Here is a 22,153-nt window from a genome sequence, read left to right on the forward strand (position 1 = left end):
TTTTTATGTATGAAACTTCACAAAGCAGTTTTTTCATGTGGAGGAAGAGCAAGTTTTGCCCTTTTCTTCTTTACCTTGCCATAGAATATGGCCGTGCTCACTGATGTAATGCTACCTGTATTCATATTTAATCAAAAGTAAAATTGCCATTTCAATTCGATTATATCCATTAACATACGACTAATCAACATTATTTCACTAGTATTAATGTTGTTATTGTTACAGCTTAACAAATTGCAGCTGACCTTGCTAGCTAGCTAAACTATTGTTATAATGTCATTCCACTATTGCACAGTGTTGCCACTTGGCAACACATACATTTGAATGATTTACCAAAAACTAATTTTATAAAAACTTTTTGGAGAGGTGAATATGTCATCATAACATCATAACAGTGATGTTTTAGATTTTTTTGTAGAAGTGACAGGACTGGTCCTTGTTTGTTACTGATGTTTTAGTTTTAGTAAAAACGGCATGTCATCTGACTTAATCAAAGCACATCATTGGCTAAACTAAGGTCTTCTCTTTCCAACAAAAAAAAACGAGAATGTTCCCTTAAAGAGACAGTGGCAAGGAAATGAACACAAAGAGTATGTTGCCATATGGCTACACCATGCGGTAGAGGGTTAAATAATGAGAGTGTTGTCCTATTGAGAGCTACATTCTTAAAAGTAAAAGTTCTTTATTGGCATTCATGGTTCCATGAAGAACTTTTAAGATCCATGAAACCTTTACTTTGCACAAAAGGTTCTTTAAACTGAAAAAAGGATATTTACACTTCCAAAAGTGGGTTTTCGCAGTGATGCCACAGAACAGTGGCTTTCAATTCCAGTCCTCGTGTACCACCGCTTTGCACATTTTGTATTTTTCTCTTATCACTTCAAACGTTTGTTCTATTCGACCGTTAGTGCCCTACGAAGTGAACATCACAGGATATTCCACCATGATTCCAGTTCGAAGGGAGCGTATATGTCCCATTCAAAGGGCATTAACGTGAATGTGAATTTAAATTGTATTTATTTACAGAGGTATATAATCTCACACTTCTCTAGTAAGTTTCATCCGTGTGTGATGCTGCAGGAAGTGGTGTAGTGCAAATCCGTGAATGAATGTTCATTTCAGTCGGAACACTCATTCGTTCATTCATGGAGCTCTCTTCTAACGAGCTGGTTATCTGAATCAAGTGTTAAATAAGAGAGACATGCAAAATATGCAGAGCAGTGGTACGTGAGGACTGGAATTGAGAACCACTGCCATAGAAGAACCATTTTGGGTTCCGCAACCCTTCAGAGAACATTTTTGAACCCTTTTTTGTTCCCAAAAGAACCTTCCAGTGAGCAGTTCTTAAAAGAACCATTTTATTTTCATACAGTGAGGAACATTTTAATAATCTAAAGTATCTTTTTCACTTTAAAGAATATTTTGTGCAATGGAAAGATTCCATGGAACCAAAGCTGCCAATAAAGAACTAATATTTCTAAGAGTGTAGATTATAAAAATATTAAAAATGCAAACTATAATATATAATTGGTTCTTTTAAGAGTTTTCACTGGGAGGTTCTTTGGGGAACCAAAATGGTTCTTCTACAGAGTGCAGTGAGTTTATTTGCAGTTTATTTATGCACCCAAAACAGGGCCAAGACAGTATTTTATGGGTGGGCTGCCTATTCCCTAGCCCAATAAGTATGGTATACCATAAAGACAGACCACCCAATGACAACTCTGCACTTAGACATCATTTGCAAGTGAAACTCCAGCACATAATTCTTTAAATCCCTGTGACACATGCAAATCAGCCTAAACTGGGGAATCTGAAGTATCTGGCAGCCAAAAAAAAGTAATTTTTAAATAGCACAAAAAAACAAAACAAAAAAAAAGTGTAGTGAGATTGTTTATATCTAAAGCTTAGTCACATATATATATGTGTAGGTGCCAGATACGGTTTGATGTCTTTTATTTTGAAATTGTCACTTCCAGTTTGTTACGTAATTTTGTATAGGTGCATATTACCTGTTAGTTTGGATGTGGATATCATGGAGGAAGGGGGTGAGTAGCTGGGACGCTCACTTTCTGTTGACCGTTTCACTTTGTTTATTTAATTTTATTTTGTTTATCTTTTGTTTTCTATCTTACCGTCTTCATGCAACTTGTTGCTGTTCATTTCTATATTGTAATTAAAACCCTTTGCGATCGAAACGCGTCATGGATGTATTCCCACTACTTAGCCCCTTAGCGGGTACTGGCTGCCGCTATAATTAGTCAACAGAAAACTCTGCTACTGTTGGATTATCATCGTGGATCATTGGAAAGGATTTCTTCGCACACGGCATGGGAAACGCTGGCGCACACACTTAAGTGAAACAACGTACTTCTGTATCCTGACGGTAGAAGAGGTATGTGAGCGGTTTTGCTATGTTTGGCTGCGGCGTTGCTGTTTATTGAATGGGAAAGACGCTGTTTGAATATAAATTGAAATCATAATAATAATAAATAAGGTATTTCAGTCAAAACAACAGGGTTCACTAACATGTTTCTTTGGTTAAATCTAATTTTTATAACACAATATAACTTTTTTTTTAATTGTATCAAAAAATCTATTATAACAATCATCATATCACTATTGACATAAACCACACACACACACATATATATATAAACCTGCCCTATATCTAAAATAAAATAAAAAAATCTATTTTTCTGAAAGTTAATCTGTTAATGTTACAATAATCCCTTACCTGAAAGAAATATGAGCAGCAGCATGGAGCGATCCATCATCATCCCATTAATAATCCAGATCTGGTTCTCGAAAATGTCTGCTTATGACTTATGTAGGAGGATCTCATATGTTTTGACATAATATATTTGCATTTTAAGAAAAAAAAAGAGCTATGGACACTGTAATGTGCAATGTTTTGCAAAAACCAAAAATGACAAGAAATATGTTGGGTCGGGCAGGTCGTATCATTTTTCTACTTGGCAGACATATCTAGGCTTTAATAACTAGTCTGAAAAAAAGTGTATTCGTAATTATGAAAATATAGGCTATTTTAAATTGATAGTCCATCTCAAAATTTTTATTACTCAAACTCATGCCATTCCAGATATAATTGACTTTCTTTATTTAGAAGACAAACACCCTCATCCTAAGAAAGTAAGTCTGTACATCTGGGGATAGCATGAGAGTAAATTTTGGGTGTTCTATCCCTTTAATAATAATAAAAATGATAAAGAAAATACTGCTGTTTCCTTTGTATTTTAAGCTTCTCAACCTGTCAAATGTACGTAGATAGGTAATGATATCATGTGAATAATTTGACATTTGTATACACAACCTAATATCTCTTTACATAAGAACAAATCTTTGTTGAATATTCTGGAGAGATTCAAAGCAGGTGTGCACGCGATTAATATCACAATACGTCCATGCGTGCGTGCACTCTACTAATGTGCCATTGCAAAACCAACTGATTTCACGTCCAAGAAAACACTGCATTGTGTAAAAGATTGGCGTGTGTCACACGTTTAAAGATAAATTACTCAACTTAATTTTGTTATTCAAAGTGAGCCTTGTATTAGATGCAAATTGCTGTCATTTCAGATACGCCATTGAACAACAGGCAAATCAACAGCACATCTCAACACTGAAAATGCAAACTAATGGCCAAAAGCATGAACCCCCAAAAGCAGAAAACCATTATGATAAAGAATCATAATGCCTTTATAGTATATAAATATATTAGACAATATGCAGCCATGCACATGCTGAACATTCAGACACCAAGACGAGAATTTATGCCAGGAGGTCAGTGTTTTTCCTCAGCATCCTGTCTGAACTACTCAAGTTTACTAATGAAGAGACTATTTCTCTCTTTTTTAAATTAATTGTAGCTTGTGGATAGAGCTGTGAACTCTGATATACACTGAACCCAGCTGCCAACTTCAAATGGTGATGATGGTTTAACATTGCAAATGTACTGTGAGATTATTCCTGACAGTGTATTTGGAATGAAGACAGAAACGTGTTGCACAAGAACTTCCGAAAGGAATAAAGCTGAACGAGGTGCAAAGTTAAACGCGTTAATCTGTGTAAGCTATTAAAGCTTTGGAACCCGTGCATCCATGGAGGAGGATGCACTTACCTATAGAAACCTCCACATCGACTCTACTGCTTTATTGGCCACGTACTGACCAGACCTTAAAGAAATAGTCTGGCATGCACAGCAAAAGCCTCATGCATCAATTTAAACCTACTGTATGCAGTACAGTTCTAGTATCTATTTTCTTGGAACGAGTACACGGTTTACCACAAATTAATATTTGCTTTATTTTAATAACTGACAACATCTACAAATCATGGTTTCTTGTAAAGAGTTACGTCAAGCAAACACATACAGTAAAACCTGAGGTCAACTCTTAAGGGACTGTTCACGCAAAAATGAAAATGTTGTCATCATTTAGCTACTCACTCTCATGTTGTTCCAAACCTTTATGAATTTCTGTCTTCTTTTAAACACAAAAGATGATGTTCTGAAGAATGTTGGTAACCAAACAGTTGCTGGTAACAACAGCCATTGACTTCCATAGTATTTATTATTATTATTTCCATACTATAGAAGTCACTGGCTACCATCAACTGTTTGGTTACCAACAATCTTCAAAATATCTTCTTTAGTTTTCAACAGAAGAAACTCATACATGTTTGGAAAAATTTGAGGGTGAGTAAATTATGACAAGATTTTCATTTTTAGGCGAACTGTCGCTTTAAACAACTCGCCAACCTTAGTTAATTATCTGCTGAGCATTTCTATAAAACAATACCCTTGGGTTGTTTCATGCTGAGGAAGAAAAAGGGAAGGGCATTATTGCAAGCTTAAAAAAAACTGTAATATTCATACTTATGAACTTGTGTTTTTCATCTTTATATAAAGCCAAACCAGAGAACTAATCCAGAGCCAATACAAAGTTACCATCTATAAAGAACCGTGGAATTTATATATTTTTGTTGTTGAAATGTGTTACATATTATTACAACCTCAAACAAATGTATGTGTTGATCTATTCAAAAACTGGCAAAAAAAAAAACTCCAACATTTTCTGATAATTTTATTGAAAGCTGATTAGTGGAAAAGAACAGAATATCTGACATACATTAGTACATGGACTTTTGCTGTGGTTCGTCACACACTGCCTGGTTCCTCATCATTGAGGTTACATTTTCCAGATATGCCTAGATCCCGATGAATCCCTTAATGACTTGAGGTATCTGTTAAACAGCATATGGAATTGTGCTGGAAACAGAGAGAGATTACAAAGCCAGCAGTTCAAACCTAAGCAGAAACGGACTTCAGTGACGTCTTGATCTGGGCTGAGAGCCAGTGGATGAGAAGCTTGACACTGAACATCCTGGTTTTACGCATCTGATCTCCTCTTAGGCTCAAAGTACTTAGTCAGGTAATCATAAAAACGTATGTGATCGAAGAGCCCTCAGGAAGAGAAAATAAAGACACATATAAGCAGCTGACAAACTATTATTCTCCAGCAGTCTCTTATTTCTTCTTCTTATCTTGTGTGCTGGTGAACCATGCATCCAGCAGCTTTTTGCTGTAGTAGATCTGCCAGCCATTTACTTGAAGTGAAATAATCAAAGCTAAGTACATTATAGAGACAGCAGAGAAGCCAAAGATGAACCTATAAGCTTTGCCGTGCCGATAAAGCTGCTGAGCCACAGGGAACATCTCCATCCCTCCATAAAGAATAGGAGCGACACAAAAAAGCCCGGCGCTGATCATTGAGATGACCAGGTAACTGATGTTGTTTTTTGGCAAAGCCATGAAACTGAAGACGGTAGGTATGATGCTCAGAAGATACAAGTATTCCCATTGGTAAGGAGCGGCCACCACTTTATGGGATACCAAGTTCAGCTGACTGACCACCACCTGTGCTGCTACAAGCAACCAGACCACTGCATGAGCGATGTTCAGCATCTTGATCTCAGACTTCAGGGCCACACTGATGAGATTGAGAACGGTCATTTCAACAGGATCAGAGGAACTGCAATTTTTAAGTAGTTTTAAGGGGTCATTCCCCTATATATATACCCACGACATGTCTTAATATATTGGCTAACAGGTTAATGATCATACTAGCCTTACACAAAAGCGATGTTACTCATGGGACACTGTAAATACAGGACTAAAATACTGCTACGAATTATATTTTTACATTAACTCTTTCCCCGTCAAACACGGAATTTTCCGGTTTTCCGCGTTCTCACTGTTATGCGCTATTACGCATCTCCTGAATGAGTCTAGAATGTGCCGATCAAAACCACATGCGAGGAAGACGCAGAAACGAGCGATCTCACTGTTATGCGCTCGGGGGCGTCTAGAATGTGCCGATCAAAACCACATGCGAGGAAGACGCAGAAACGAGCGATCTCACTGTTATGCGCTCGGGGGCGTCTAGAATGTGCCGATCAAAACCACATGCGAGGAAGACGCAGAAACGAGCGATCTCACTGTTATGCGCTCGGGGGCGTCTAGAATGTGCCGATCAAAACCACATGCGAGGAAGACGCAGAAACGAGCGATCTCACTGTTATGCGCTCGGGGGCGTCTAGAATGTGCCGATCAAAACCACATGCGAGGAAGACGCAGAAACGAGCGATCTCACTGTTATGCGCTCGGGGGCGTCTAGAATGTGCCGATCAAAACCACATGCGAGGAAGACGCAGAAACGAGCGATCTCACTGTTATGCGCTCGGGGGCGTCTAGAATGTGCCGATCAAAACCACATGCGAGGAAGACGCAGAAACGAGCGATCTCACTGTTATGCGCTCGGGGGCGTCTAGAATGTGCCGATCAAAACCACATGCGAGGAAGACGCAGAAACGAGCGATCTCACTGTTATGCGCTCGGGGGCGTCTAGAATGTGCCGATCAAAACCACATGCGAGGAAGACGCAGAAACGAGCGATCTCACTGTTATGCGCTCGGGGGCGTCTAGAATGTGCCGATCAAAACCACATGCGAGGAAGACGCAGAAACGAGCGATCTCACTGTTATGCGCTCGGGGGCGTCTAGAATGTGCCGATCAAAAACACATGCGAGGAAGACGCAGAAACGAGCGATCTCGTATCTATGCATATGCATATGAAAAACAATGCAATCATCAACAATAAACAGCATATAAATGAAAACTGCCTAATGTCACCGAGTGAAATGGCGATCCCGGAAGTGGCAAAGGACTGTGCAAGCTATGGGGGTGTTGATGAAGCAATCTACTGCATCTTTGCTTTGATCATCCTACTGAATATGATCCAGATGTAGTATTTGATAAAAATTTGATTTTCTCTACTTTTTGCTCAATAAGTTATTGTTGTTGTTCTTTTTATAAAACTTACCTACATTCAAGTGTTGATAAAAAAATTAAGTTTGAAGCTAGAATAAAACGGATGTTTTTTTTAAAGTAGAGGGATGTATGTTCTTTATTTTGACGTATCGCATGCTCAGATATTCATAAAACAAAATATTCTGGGGGCCATGAAATTTGATAAAAAATCATCAAAAATGCTGGCGGTGGCTGACAAATTTTTTTCAAAAACGTTGGCGGGGAAAGAGTTCAAAACAATTCACAACACATACAGTATGTACCTCATCTGATAGTGTGACGCCACGCGCTCGCGGTGCTGAAAGTCGCTGCCGTCTGTTCCTGTAGCGCGCGGTCCTGATCGTGATGCCATGGCAACCCACCTCCGTCGACAACCTGAGGTAAAGGTAAAATCGAAATTTACCTCACTTCTTCGCTCTAGAAGTTTACCTCACTTCTTCGCTCTAGAAGTTTACATGAGGCAAACAGCCCTGACAGCACACGTACATCACAGATATGTCTATTTGACGTCTGCATTTACATCTGCAAGACGTGTTTGCTAATATAAATACTTACGTAAATTAAAAAATAACCATTTCACCACATAATATATTGCAAACTATTTCTACCGTGATACTGTAATATTTGTTGCTTTTGACCAAAAAGTTGCACAAATATACAGTAGTCAACATTTGAAGTCCCTTTCATCCAAATTGTCCTAGAACCAAAATGCGTTTTTGTCTTAGGACAATTTTGATGAACTTTTTTGATCCACTTCAAATGTTGACTACTGTATTACATCTGAATATCGTATAACGGCACAATGCGTGCAAGTAATGTAACGTTAGACCAAATAACGCTTCCGTAAATACTCTCCATTTTGTCCTATATGTTGACTTCAACCAAACTATACCAAGCAAAACTGTAAAGCCTCCATTTCCGCAAGCTGTTTATCCTACTTCAGTTAAGTGCAAAAGCTTTTTAAAATGTTAACTTCGCTGTTTTTGTCTGTTAACGACCTTGTACTGTAAAACAGCTGGTTGATACTATATTCACCCACCGGTAGCATGATTTGATTATTGGAGTTTACAAATAATTACATTTGTTTGACACTGCATTTTTTTATTCTAATACATTCTGATGACAATTATTAGTCACTCAATCCAACTTCTACGGCTTTTGCTGACGCTTCCTACAGGTACAGTAACAACATGATTTCTACGAGACACCACAGAAGTTCATTCACAGTCATAATCGGTGTTACAAATAAGAAGACGCGCACTTATGAACACTCAAACTTTATACCTACCTTATTTCAACATGAACCAGCAAGCCGCTTCACGTACTGCAGAAGCAAAAGTAGCTGTTGTTCTACATGTGCGTTCGTCTGGACATAATGCAATATCGCCCTCACTGGCGCGGAGTGGGAACAATTAATGATTAGGAAAAGAGTTCATAAAGATTTGCATTGAGAGGATTGATACCACGGATAAACATACTCAGGGCCAGTACTTGACATTTGGAGGTCTAGGCAAAATTGATGTTGGAGGCTGCTCCCACTACCAATAAAAAGCACTTGAAACAAATATGATTCCTAACCTTTCTATTTATACAACATTTTATTTTACATTTAGTATATTTTTACTTATACAGTACTGGTCAAAATTTTGGACGCATTACTATTGTTCATGTTTTTGAAAGAAGTCTCTTATGCTCATCAAGCCTGCATTTATTTGATCAAAAATACAGAAAATTGTGAAATATTATTACTATTTAAAATAATGGTTTTCTATTTAAGTATACTCACACTTAAAATATAATCTATTTCTGTGATGCAAAGCTTATTTTCCAGCATCATTACCATTCTTCAGTGTCACATGATCCTTCAGAAATCATTCTATATGCTGATTTATTATCAATGTTAGAAACAGATGTGCTGCTTAATATTTATTTTATAACATATTACACTTTTTCAGGATTTTTTATTAAAAAGTGGTTTCACATTTTAAAACAAATAGAAATCTTTTATAACAATATAAGTCTTTAATATCACTTTTCTTTTTATCAATTTAACACATCCTTGCTGAATATTACTGTTTTTGTTCTGTAATTTTAATCAAATAAATGCAGGCTTTATGAGCATAAGCGACTTCTTTCAAAAGCATTAAAACTAGTAATGTGTCCAAACTTTTGACCTGTACTATATGTACATATTAATCAAACTTTATCTAAGGTAATCTCTTTTTTGTTTGTTTAGGATGTTGGGGGTGTCCCTGAATACATTGCAATCACTCCAAAATAGATGAGGACAACTCACACACCTGCATTAGGAGCTGTACTTCTTTGCGTGCATATTTAGCCTTAACTGTTTCGCAGCACCTGAAGGATGTGTTTGTTACTGCAAACATTCAAGGTGGGACCCGCTTTGAAATGGCAACATTAATTAGTTTAATTGCAGGTGAGTGACAATTCAACTATATCCAGTAAACAGTGAGGTTAGTATTTTGCTGCCTGTCTTGACTGGTGGACTATGGGGGATGTTACAGTTATGGAGGGCTTCAGCTCAGTGTCTGACTAAGTTTATAATATCCAAAATTCCTTAGGTCAACATAAAGACTGAAAGGGATTCTTTATTTTTTGTGGAACTCCCTAATTACAAATCCACACGATTTCAGTCAATTCGATTTATTAAAAAAGAATAACAATGACATTAAATCTTTACTCCATATATGTTTAACAGTTTAGCACCATTGTCAAAAATAACAAACAATAAATTCCTTATTTTTTGTGCCCCGCCATCTTTTTGCACATATACAAATTTAGTCATTCAGTAGTAAAACTAAAAATAAATTACAAAGAGGTTCCTAAGACTATTTGAATTTAACTTAGAGTGTCCATGTGGCAACTTTTATATAGCCTACTGATATTGTATTTTGAGTTTGTTTTGATAAACAATGATCTGATCTAGGCTACTCAAATCAGTTGGGTATGAAAGAACCTAAATGTAATTTTTAGTTAATGAGATCACTAAAAAAAGTAACATCTAAACATAACACTTATGTGCTCACATACTTTCTTTAAGTTCATTGAGATGGCACAATGAGAAACTAAGACAGCAGAAAAATAGTGCATATCCAACAATCTGAAAATTCTTCATTATGACATATGTCAACATCACATCATTTTACATTGATATGTAGTCAATGTGACCCCATCTATATACAATCAATATACTATCAAACAATACAAAATATGCAAATAAATAATGTGATAAGAGTTCTAACAAAGTGCTAACCATATGGATGAATGGATAATGTAAGTTTCTGAAAGACTGTTTCAAATTATGTAAGTTTGTGTATGTGTAAAACATACATTTAACATTATTTCATTATATATTCCTTTGCCACTGTACCACACTATGCTATAAAACATACCTCACTCTGTAACTTAATTGTCAATTACCTTTGAGAGAGTGACTCTGTACTGATGGCACATACAGTTTACTTGATGTAGCATTGATTTTATATGAGTGACTTTTTTTCACAAATTCACATGGGATATAACAAATATCCAGAGAATGATGAGTGGACATATGGACCAGCATAAAGTCCTGCAGCTTGGTCTGATGGTAACTGGATATGAACAGTGTCTCCAACTTGTAAGGGCAGCACTGCACTCCCTGATGCCTGATCCAGGTAACTTTTTTTGAATTCATCATATGTATACATAACTGGCTCATTGTTCCTGTACAATGCTACCCATACATTGTTTCCTTTGCAATTAACATGGTAAACAAAGTAGTAAATTCCAGGTATTTTGCAAGTGAAGACGCCAGTTTGAGAGTTGTAATTCTGGTTACCATTATATAAAATCTTGTTGAAGACAACAGGTTGCCCAACTAGAGGAAATGGTGTTGTCAGCTGAGCTGTAAAAGCAGGCATCTCTACGCCATTCCTACCAATATTGGCTCCTCCAGGCTTTTCTTTCTTGTAACCACCTTTTGCCCCATCTAGCCCAGGACCTGTCTTAGGAAGGATTTGCCCGATAAATGGAGATTGAGCAGGAGGTCCTGGTAGGCCAGGTGGGCCAGGAGGACCAGGTATTCCAGGTTGACCTGGGTGCCCACCTACTCCAGGAATACCAGGTGGGCCTATTGGGCCTGGAAGCCCAGGTTTTCCCTCGCCTGACATTCCAGGTTTTCCTGGTGGTCCATATTCCCCTTTTGGGCCTGGTAGACCAGGTGGGCCTATTGGTCCTGCTTGACCCATTAATCCTGGGATTCCCATAGGCCCTGGGTGGCCTTTCTCTCCTGGGAATCCAACTTGTCCTTTTGCGCCAGGCTTTCCAGGGGCCCCAGGTAGGCCGTTAAAGCCTTTATGTCCATTTTCACCTTTAGGTCCTATGGGACCTGGTAAGCCTCTAGGTCCTGGTTGCCCCAATTCTCCTGGGAATCCTGGCTTGCCTGGAAGTCCTGGAGGCCCTGCTTCACCTTTTGGACCAAGTTGTCCCTTAGGTCCTACTGCACCACCCTCTCCTTTTGGACCAAGGAAACCAATGCCTCCAGGTGGTCCCAAGAGACCGGGAGGGCCTGGAAGGCCACTTGGCCCTGGTGGTCCAATCATTCCAGGAAGACCACCATGACCCTTTTCACCTTTTGGGCCTTGGGGACCAGGTAAACCACCATGCCCTTTTTCACCTTTAGGGCCAGGATATCCAGGTTTGCCAAAACCAGGCAAGCCTGGGTTTCCAGGTAAACCAGAGGGACCTGGCTCGCCCCTTCCACCTGGAAGACCTGGTTTCCCTGGCAAGCCATCCAAACCAGGTTTGCCAAAGCCTGGTAGTCCTGGTGGTCCTGGTGGTCCTCTCCCCCCTGGGACTCCTGCCAATCCTGGTTCTCCAGGTGCACCAGGTTTACCTTGGCCTCCAGGAGCCCCAGGTAGTCCATTCAATCCTGGTTTGCCAACTCCTGGTAGTCCTACTTGTCCTGGTGGTCCTGGAGGTCCAGGATGTCCCTTTACTCCTGGCAGTCCTGGGAGGCCGATCCCATTCTCACCGTTTGGCCCTGGGAGACCATGGATCCCAGGGAAGCCCTTATGTCCAGGTTCTCCACGAGATCCAGGTTGTCCTGGAAGTCCTTGTGCACCTGGTTTTGACACACCTGGTAAGCCATGTGGCCCGGGAAGACCTGGAGGTCCTGGCATTCCTATTGGTCCTTCACCACCAATTGGTCCCAACTCACCCTTTGGTCCTGGTAAACCTATACCTCCAGGTTTTCCTGGTAAACCTGGCATTCCTGGCTTTCCAATTCCTGGGAGTCCTGGTGGACCTTGAGGACCAGGTTTACCTGTAGGTCCTGGGATACCATGACCAGGAAGTCCTGGAGGGCCCTGAGGCCCTGGAAGTCCCTTTGGACCAGGCTCACCAGGAGGACCTTTATCTCCTCTTGGAATAGTTTCACCTGAAAAAAATGGTCACAGTAACGGTCAACACTTGTTCATAAACACACACATTATTTGCATGTCTGAAAGTTAAAATGAATGTACAAAAATGTTATTAATGTATTCTTGGACCAAAAATATATTCAATATAAATCAATTGTATGAATTTAACCTAGAGTGAATAAAACAGAGCTAAAATGAGAATAAACTAAAAATAAATACAAATAAACTACACACACACACACTCAAAAACACCCTCCCAAACCTCATTAAAATCTGATGGAAGGTGTTTTCAAGAGGTTAACCTATCAGAAAGATTAAAAATGCTTTCTGTCAGCTAGCTTTTTTCAACATTGCAGTTTTAAGCCCAAAGTATAAAAACCGCATGCCGCGATGGTCCGTGCACTGTCTGCATGACACAGTTTTCATCACCAGAAGTGTCTGCAGATGTCCGCACACACTGTCAGTGTGCAGCCCAATTTTTGTGACCGTGCAGACGGGCCGTGTACAGCAGCACAGGCGCGAACTGAATGTTGAGATAGAATGAGTCTTGGTGGTACTGTGCATTTGTTAAACTCGTCCATCCATGCTCATCTGTGGTTGAGTATATTTTGAAAGCTGTGCGGACACAGCTGTGTGCAAGACGGAATGCGGAAACTGAATTATAACCGGTCCTTTACAGTTCAGTTTAAATTATCCTGTGGAGTGATTTTTTTTTTAAAATACCAAGATTCTATGTAGCCTCTAAATGAATATGATGTTATAAAAGCTGCAAGCAAAGTAATTATAAAGGAATTTGCTAAATTACCAACCTTTTCCTACAATAGGTTTACCCATGTGCATGGGTATCTGTGGACGTTCTTTTGCATACTGTGGAAGCAAAGGCATCTCATTTCCATATGGTAAGTGTGGTGTTTCCTTTCCATGGTAATGGTGTTGGGGTATTTGTTGTGGTATCCCCTCATTGCCATGTGACGGAAGAGGTAACTGTGGCAGAAGCTGGTGCTGTTGGGGCAGTGACTTGTGACCATAAAATGCCCCTGCATGGATATGATGTAGCAGATAGAAGTGCTCCACCAGTATAAACAAGTGGGCAGAGAGGAGAGGCCCAGCCATGTCCTGTGGAATGGAACATAAGAGAGAAGGTTAGTTGTCTTGAAAAAAGACAGGAAAGCTAGAAGTAAGGGCTGACACCAAAGTGTAGTGAAAGCACTTCTATGCCTTGAACATTGTTTTAGAGAAGTCAGGTTAAAGAGTTGACACCCATAAGGTCATTGTCCATTCCATAACTGACCAATCAACTATCGTTTCACATTACTGAATAATATTATTAATTCTACAGTGTTTAAAATGTCAATACAGCATCATCAATGCTTAATTCGGGAAAATTTCTGTTACTGCATGGCTATATAATAGTGTTAATAAAATTCTTAATAAGCCTTATCAGAAAATCATTGTTTGCAACAAAAACAACCATGAATTAGGAATGTTACACCATTTTCTAATGCCAGTACTCTTCAAATATGCGATACCACACAACAAGGAACAGAGAAAGGTTTGGTGAACTTGTTTAAACATTTGTTTAGTACTAATAGCATCTATACTACTTCTAGCCGTTAACAACAAGTTGTGTTTGCAGTTGTTTCAATAAATGGTCTATTTGAACTGGGAAGGACACCTTAACATCTAAAAGAAGTATGTTTTTATAGTAAATAAAGTTTTATAAGAATAGTTTGTTTCTGAAAACAAGGACATTTTTATTATTCATGACATGACTCCCTTTACAATGCTCTTCCAACTCAATCTTTCAATGAATCGTCTTTTTATATAATATGCCCATACAAAGTCTGTATTGGCCCTTCAATTCGCAGCAGAACAAGGGAAAGTCTCAATATTTTTGAAATACAGCATTGAATAAATAAATTGCAAATAAATACATTAAAATCAGCCTCACATGAGCCACATTAGAACCTTCTAACAGTATATGGACTGCTTTATTTTATCTTAGAACAGCAAAATATACAGTAAATACATTCATATATGACTTGAAACATCAATTTTCAGCTCTAGATAGCATCTTAAGATAATGACCAGCTGACTGACATTATCCCTCATATATTCTATGCAAAAAGTTCAGCAAAAAATATTTAAAAAAATAGCACATTTAAGTTAATAATTTTAAGTTTCTTAAATTATTTCTGCATTAAAAAGAGTTTTGTTTGCACTAGCATAGCAAAACATTTGTTATACTTAAACATGACCATTAGATGTCAGTAACTGCTCACATATGAACACTGGAAGTTTGTGTGTGTGGATCAAGGGGTCTTAACTACACAGACACCATCTGACTGCAAATAATCCTGAGCAACCGCCTTTGAAATCAGTGGGAATGCTAACAGTTTGCTTTCTCCAAATCAGAAGAGAGGGCAAACTGTTAGTTATCCCATTATTCATCGTTTTGTATTCAGTGTCTTGTGCATCAGACATAAACCTTAAAAATTGTCAGCTGATAATACCAATGAGTCATAAAAATGTAGACTGCCACCACGTGACGCCATCTTTACAAAACTTTACACTGCAAGTAACACAAATGCAAAAAAGTCAACACATAATCATGCTGTCTAATTATCAGAACACTATGGCACAAACAAATCTATTTCTTACTTTTTTGCTTATTCTTTCTGTTGTCTTGAGAGCCACATCCTCTCAGGTCTGTCTTGAAATTGTGTTGAATGGGAAACCCAGCCACTCAGTTACAAAGCGTTGGTGTTTTCACACCCAACCGATAGCTGCGCTAAAATCCAAAATGTGAGCCTAAACCAAAGCCGAACCCAGAATGGAGGGGGCATCTTGCTTTGATTGAGTGTGGAAAAATCTTAAAAGCTGGAATGCTTTTTAGGGAGCCGGGTTTTGATTCTAATACATACAGACGTATTGGGATCAGTGTGTGGGTGGAATGCCAGAGCTTTGATTTCCTTTTGTGAGCTACTGTAAACGGAGATCTTGACTGATCCAGCATGAATAGAACAAAAATACAAAGTAACACATAAACCATTTTTCTTGGGATGCCGCCAGCCAGGTTGACTGTGACTCTAAAGATACTTTCCACCTCTTTTACATCTCTAAACCTACTCCAGTATCATCTGTTCAAACTTTATTCTTAATTCAGTTTGGGAGAGCATACACCATACACCATCATTAATGAATGCATTTAAATAATAATAAGAAGAAGAATAATGATGATGAATTAAATAAATAAAAAATACACTATCATGAATCACCATTCACAGCACACACAAAAATCTAGAAGCAATTTTTTTATAATTTTGTTGTTTTAATTGTATTTATTTTAATCTTTACATTATCTTTGAATAATGTAGGACACTTTAATACTGATGAGAAGGAGTGGCACTTAAAAATAAACAATGAATAAATTATCAATATATTATGCAACAGTATAAAGCATTTTCTTGATTAATCAATAAAACTTAATGAAGACAAAAAAAACAATTTTAATAATGGAAAATGGATTAAGCAACCGGCCTATGTTTTTTTAAATGCAATTTATTTAAAATATATAAAAATATACAATTTATTTATTTATGTATTATTTATTACTAAATTTTAAACATTTCAACTTAACAGCTCTATATGTACATGTATTTGTCATTAGTGATTAGTGATTAGTTACATTTTTATTTTTGAAATGATAAATAATTAATTCAATAGATAGTTATTTTTAAGGGTCATTCCTAGTTTTCCATAGGCTACATCACATCCTTTGACATTAATTCATTCATTAGTTCCCTCATTCAATGGGCACAGAACACAAACCAAACATTTCATTCTCAGAAATGAATTTCATTCCTCAAACCTCCCTAATTTATAACTCCACCCAGTGATTTGTTTTCAGAGGATCTTGTGTCATTATTAGGTGCTGACTACGCTCAGCCTAGAACTCTTAACTTAAGAAAAACAACTCTTTCTTTGTGTTTGACGAGACTGGCAAGTCAAAGTGAAGGTCCATCCAATGCTCTATATTTAAAAATGTTGTGGGCATCAAAACAGCCTCATTCCATTGGAACATTTCTCAATTAATGCTGGCCATGTCTGAAAAATATTAAGTGATACGGAATACCATAATCAATAGTTCTTATTAGCATTCATGGTACCCACCCAGCATAAATCACCAAAGAGATGCCAAAACAATCTCAAGAGAAGCAGTTCAGGAGAGGTCATGGGACAAAAAACATGGCTCCTCAAAGCTTCATTCTGAACCCAACAACTCAGTTCACAACCTGGCCTGGTTGAATATCCATGCTTATTTATCAAATTCACAAGGCTGAAACAAGCTTCTCACGTTGTTCCCTCCAGCCTACATTTGGATGTTCAAGCATGCCAGAAAAAAAAAATCCTACAGATTTCGATGCTGAAGCCAAAGGTCAAATGAGAAATATGTTGACAGGCGAGGGTCAAAACCACAAGGACGGCATGACGGAACAGCAGCAACCCTACACGTCCACTGCAGAGAGCAGGAACCAATGTTTTCCTCCACTCTTTTGGCCAAAATTTACAACCGCAGCGTTTGTCTGCTTGGTTTCATGCCACAGTTCTGTTATCGTCCTGCCCCTATTCTAATATAATCAAATTTCCATTCCTGCTTTTCTGACTGCTTCCAGGTGTTTCACTTCAATTCACAATAAACAAATAAAGAAGAGCATGCTGGGTGTCAACCATATAATCAATGCTGGCATGATAAGAAGGTTATATGCTCAGCCCTACATTATTTTGGAGCTTTTCTATTATTTCTGCCAGCAGTGTCTATATCAGTGGTCACCAAACTTTTTAGGCCCAAGATACCTGACCTCGGCCTTTATGAAAGACAAGATCTACCTATTGAAGAATTGATAGAAAAAGACATCCCAGATTGTACTTCAAATTTGAGGCCTTTTACTTAGTATTTAAATTAGTGATGCGCCAATCATAGCTGATTCAGAATTCAGATTTTATTTTCTTTCTTTCTTTTTTTTAACTAGCAAATTGGATTCTGATACTGATACTGATTTTTAAGCAATTTTATTTATTGGCTATTTGCTTTATAACAAACAAACTGGCTTTAAACAAAAATATCTAGCCATTTGAAATTAGAGGCAACCACTGCATTTTAATCATGATCTGCACAGGCAGTTGTTTTTTATTTGATTTAGATTAATTTCAGGATTTAAAACAAAAACAGAATGGTCTGACTTTAGGTGTTATTTATTTATTTGCTACATAAAACATCTGCACGAAACAAAAACAGCAGGTCTGAATGAGACGCACTCTCTGACAGCAGGTGGCGCCTGTGAACAGGGTTGCCAAGTTTTCGCAATAAAACTAGTCCAATCGCGTTTCGAGGGGGATTCCCCTGTAAAAATCGCATTCCGGGGGTAAAATACACGTTTTTCGGCGGGGACCTTCCAGTAAAATTCACATTCCAGGGACTAAATATCACGTTATTGGGGTCGCTTCAACCCGCGGAAACAGAAAAAACAGAAAACCGCGGACTTGGCAACACTTCTTATGAACCGACCGCAATATAGCGTTTCCTTGTTTACCGCTGTAAACAAAGCAGAGTAGCGCTTTATACGGAGAAGAAAATGCCATTGCCATCGAAACTTTTCTCAAGACAGTACCCGTCAGTGATACATTAATATAACACCATAAATGTAATGCATTTTTTTACTTATTTTACTGTTTTTTTCGGGATCTACTGGGACAGTGATAAAGATCTACGAGTCGATCGCAATCGATGGGTTGGCGACCACTGGTCTATATATTACAAAAATATGTCTATATATATAGAATGTCGTGGAAAAGTTCATTTATTTCATTAATTCAACTCAAATTGTGAAACTCGTGTATTAAATAAATTCAGTACACGCAGACTGAAGTAGTTTAAGTCTTTGGTTCTTTTAATTGTGATGATTTTGGCTCAACAAATTAGAATACTTCATAAGACCAATAAAAAAACATTTTTAGTGAATTGTTGGCCTTCTGGAAAGTATGTTAATTTACTGTAGATGTACTCAATACTTGGTAGGGGCTCCTTTTGCTTTAATTACTGCCTCAATTCGGCGTGGCATGGAGGTGATCAGTTTGTGGCACTGCTGAGGTGGTATGGAAGCCCAGGTTTCTTTGACAGTGGCCTTCAGCTCATCTGCATTTTTTGGTCTCTTGTTTCTCATTTTCCTCTTGACAATACCCCATAGATTCTCTATGGGGTTCAGGTCTGGTGAGTTTGCTGGCCAGTCAAGCACACCAACACCATGGTCATTTAACCAACTTTTGGTGCTTTTGACAGTGTGGGCAGGTGCCAAATCCTGCTGGAAAATGAAATCAGCATATTCAAAAAGCTGGTCAGCAGAAGGAAGCATGAAGTGCTCCAAAATTTCTTGGTAAACGGGTGCAGTGACGTTGGTTTTCAAAAAACACAATAGACCAACACCAGCAGATGACATTGCACCCAAAACATCACAGACTGTGGAAACTTAACACTGGACTTCAAGCAACTTGGGCTATGAGCTTCTCCACCCTTCCTCCAGACTCTAGGACCTTGGTTTCCAAATGAAATACAAAACTTGCTCTCATCTGAAAAGAGGACTTTGGACCACTGGGCAACAGTCCAGTTCTTCTTCTCCTTAGCCCAGGTAAGACGCCTCTGACGTTGTCTGTGGTTCAGGAGTGGCTTAACAAGAGGAATACGACAACTGTAGCCAAATTCCTTGACACGTCTGTGTGTGGTGGCTCTTGATGCCTTGACCCCAGCCTCAGTCCATTCCTTGTGAAGTTCACTCAAATTCTTGAATCGATTTTGCTTGACAATCCTCATAAGGCTGCGGTTCTCTCGGTTGGTTGTGCATCTTTTTCTTCCACACTTTTTCCTTCCACTCAACTTTCTGTTAACATGCTTGGATACAGCACTCTGTGAACAGCCAGCTTCTTTGGCAATGAATGTTTGTGGCTTACCCTCCTTGTGAAGGGTGTCAATGATTGTCTTCTGGACAACTGTCAGATCAGCAGTCTTCCCCATGATTGTGTAGCCTAGTAAACCAAACTGAGAGACCATTTTGAAGGCTCAGGAAACCTTTGCAGGTGTTTTGAGTTGATTAGCTGATTGGCATGTCACCATATTCTAATTTGTTGAGATAGTGAATTGGTGGGTTTTTGTTAAATGTGAGCAAAAATCATCACAATTAAAAGAACCAAAGACTTAAACTACTTCAGTCTGTGTGCATTGAATTTATTTAATACACAAGTTTCACAATTTGAGTTGAATTAATGAAATAAATTAACTTTTCCACGACATTCTAATTTATTGAGATGCACCTGTATATATATAATTTTAATTTTAATAATTAGAATAACCATTGTTTTTTAATAAAGCATAATTTGCCTAATTTGTTTCCAAATGCCGTTTGGTTAGATTTGTCATGATATTTAGACATTTTAAGTGTAACTTAAATTGTCCAAAGTTTGTGTCCAAAAGTTAAAAATAAATTAGGGGTTCATCCGAGATCTGAATCCAGTACGTTTTGCATTGAGACACTTTCAGGGTTCCCATGTTCAAAAATTACATTTAATTTAATTAATAGATTAAATAAAAAAAAACTGTAAACATCAGAATATAGTAAATTGATAAATAAATTAATAAAACCTATAACATGAACTATATTGAACATACATTAATCTATTTGCTATGCTGTAAAATATTGAATCGGCTAAATATTGCTTATTGGGAAATGTGAAGAGTGTCAACCCCAAAAGCAAGCCAGCATGATCAAATTCATTGTTTGCAACTGCCTGTATGACTAAAGGAAACCCTGCACTTTTTCCCCAGGTTGCCCAAGGGTGATAGTCAATGTAATAAAATTATCAGAAGACACTTTGGATAAAAAGCATCTGTAACATGCCAAATGAAACCCAATGAGATGGAACGGATGCAAATGAGGCTCCTTTTTTTTAAATAGTAATGATAATATTTTACAGATGCATTCCCGTAGTTCAGACTGTACAATAGAAGCAAAACCAAGGTCATGGGTTCGATTCCCAGGGAATGCATGAACTGATCAAATGTATACCTTGAATGCAATGTAAGTTACTTTGGATAAAAGTGTCTGCAAAATGAATACATTTAAATGTTGAGAGAGAGAGAGAGAGAATATAGGGTGTTGCTTTCCATTATGCTGACAAATGGATTCATGATGCAATATTTTGGAGCTGCTGTTTCGGATCTGGCTACTGAATTAGAAGAACTTTACAGTTCTTTACAGTCACCATGATGGTGATAATGACGTGCCGACAGTAAACAGCAGGAGATGCCAAAAGACACATGCTCACCCACCCACACACACCACCCTATGTTCCCACCCTACCAATTACTACAGGTCATGCTTTCTCTGGAAATAGGAAGAGTGAGAAAGAGTTTCAAGACATTTCTCCCATGAAACACACACATAGCTACAATTCTCAGGCGTTCACCTACACTCTTGAAAATAAAGGTTCTGTATTTAAATCTATGGTTCCATGAAGAACTTTTAACATACATGGAACCTTTCAAATGTACCAAAGGTTCTTTATAGTGGAACAAAGTTCTTCAATAAGAAAAAAATGGTTCTTTTAAGAACTGTTCACTTAAAGGATCTTTAATGGCACAAAAATTGTTCATCCATAGCATCGCAGTGAAAAGACCCTTTCCAATACTTTCATTTTGTTATTTGTAATATTGATGGCTCCTTGACAAATTTAATTAGTCACTTTGAATAAAACCATCTGCTAGTTTTCCTTTATTAATGTAAATTACCACAAACCACATACTATTATTTTATATAAAGCCCAAACCCAAAACCTAACCATACCCCTACACCAAAAAGAAAATGTGTTGCCTTTTTATAAAGAAGTAACTACTGTGGTGTGAAAAGGTTTTTGCCCCCTTCCTGTTACATTTTTTGCATATTTGTCACACTTAAAAGATTCAGATCATCAAACAAATTTTAATATTACACAAAGATAATGCAAGTAAATACAAAATGCAGTTTTTAAATGATGATTTCATTTATTAAGGGAAAAAAGCTGTCCAAACCTACGTGGCCCTACGTGAAAAATTAATTGCCCCCTCCGGTTAAATCATGAAAGAGCTGTGATTAACCACATTATTTTAGAAAGCTAAGTTAAATTTCACTAGACACACCCAGGCCTGATTACTGCCAGACCTGTTGAATCAAGAAATCACTTAAATAGAACCTGTCTGACAAAGTGAAGCATGCTTAAATAGCAACACATTATGCCGCGATCTAAAGAAACTCAAGAA

The 22,153-nt window shown here is 38.0% G+C and overlaps 2 protein-coding genes across 3 annotated transcripts in view; both read right to left on the reverse strand.

The window, feature by feature from the left end:
* The window catches only part of LOC107571641 (protein jagunal homolog 1-B-like), a 39,983-nt gene extending 31,212 nt beyond the window's left edge, over positions 1 to 8,771 (reverse strand). The window contains exons 1-3 of one of the 2 annotated variants that reach the window (XM_016257975.1): positions 8,676 to 8,771; positions 7,651 to 7,762; positions 5,111 to 6,008 (exon numbers count right to left, since the gene is read on the reverse strand). In XM_016257975.1, the coding sequence (XP_016113461.1) occupies positions 5,546 to 6,008; positions 7,651 to 7,739 (552 nt within the window). In that variant the 5' untranslated portion in view covers positions 7,740 to 7,762; positions 8,676 to 8,771 and the 3' untranslated portion in view covers positions 5,111 to 5,545. Of the gene's footprint in view, positions 1 to 2,734; positions 6,009 to 7,650; positions 7,763 to 8,675 lie in introns of those variants that run through there. The other variant, XM_016257974.1, reaches the window with a different exon arrangement.
* A 1,322-nt stretch (positions 8,772 to 10,093) lies between these two features.
* Positions 10,094 to 22,153, reverse strand: part of LOC107571642 (collagen alpha-1(VIII) chain-like) — a 17,836-nt gene continuing 5,776 nt past the window's right edge. Inside the window, exons 2-3 of the mRNA XM_016257977.1 lie at positions 13,617 to 13,923; positions 10,094 to 12,824 (exon numbers count right to left, since the gene is read on the reverse strand). Of these exons, the coding sequence (XP_016113463.1) occupies positions 10,915 to 12,824; positions 13,617 to 13,920 (2,214 nt within the window). The 5' untranslated portion in view covers positions 13,921 to 13,923 and the 3' untranslated portion in view covers positions 10,094 to 10,914. The remainder of the gene's footprint in view (positions 12,825 to 13,616; positions 13,924 to 22,153) is intronic.

This window comes from Sinocyclocheilus grahami, unplaced genomic scaffold, assembly GCF_001515645.1.
Source record: "Sinocyclocheilus grahami isolate Dianchi unplaced genomic scaffold, SAMN03320097.WGS_v1.1 scaffold1624.1, whole genome shotgun sequence".
NCBI lineage: Eukaryota > Metazoa > Chordata > Actinopteri > Cypriniformes > Cyprinidae > Sinocyclocheilus > Sinocyclocheilus grahami.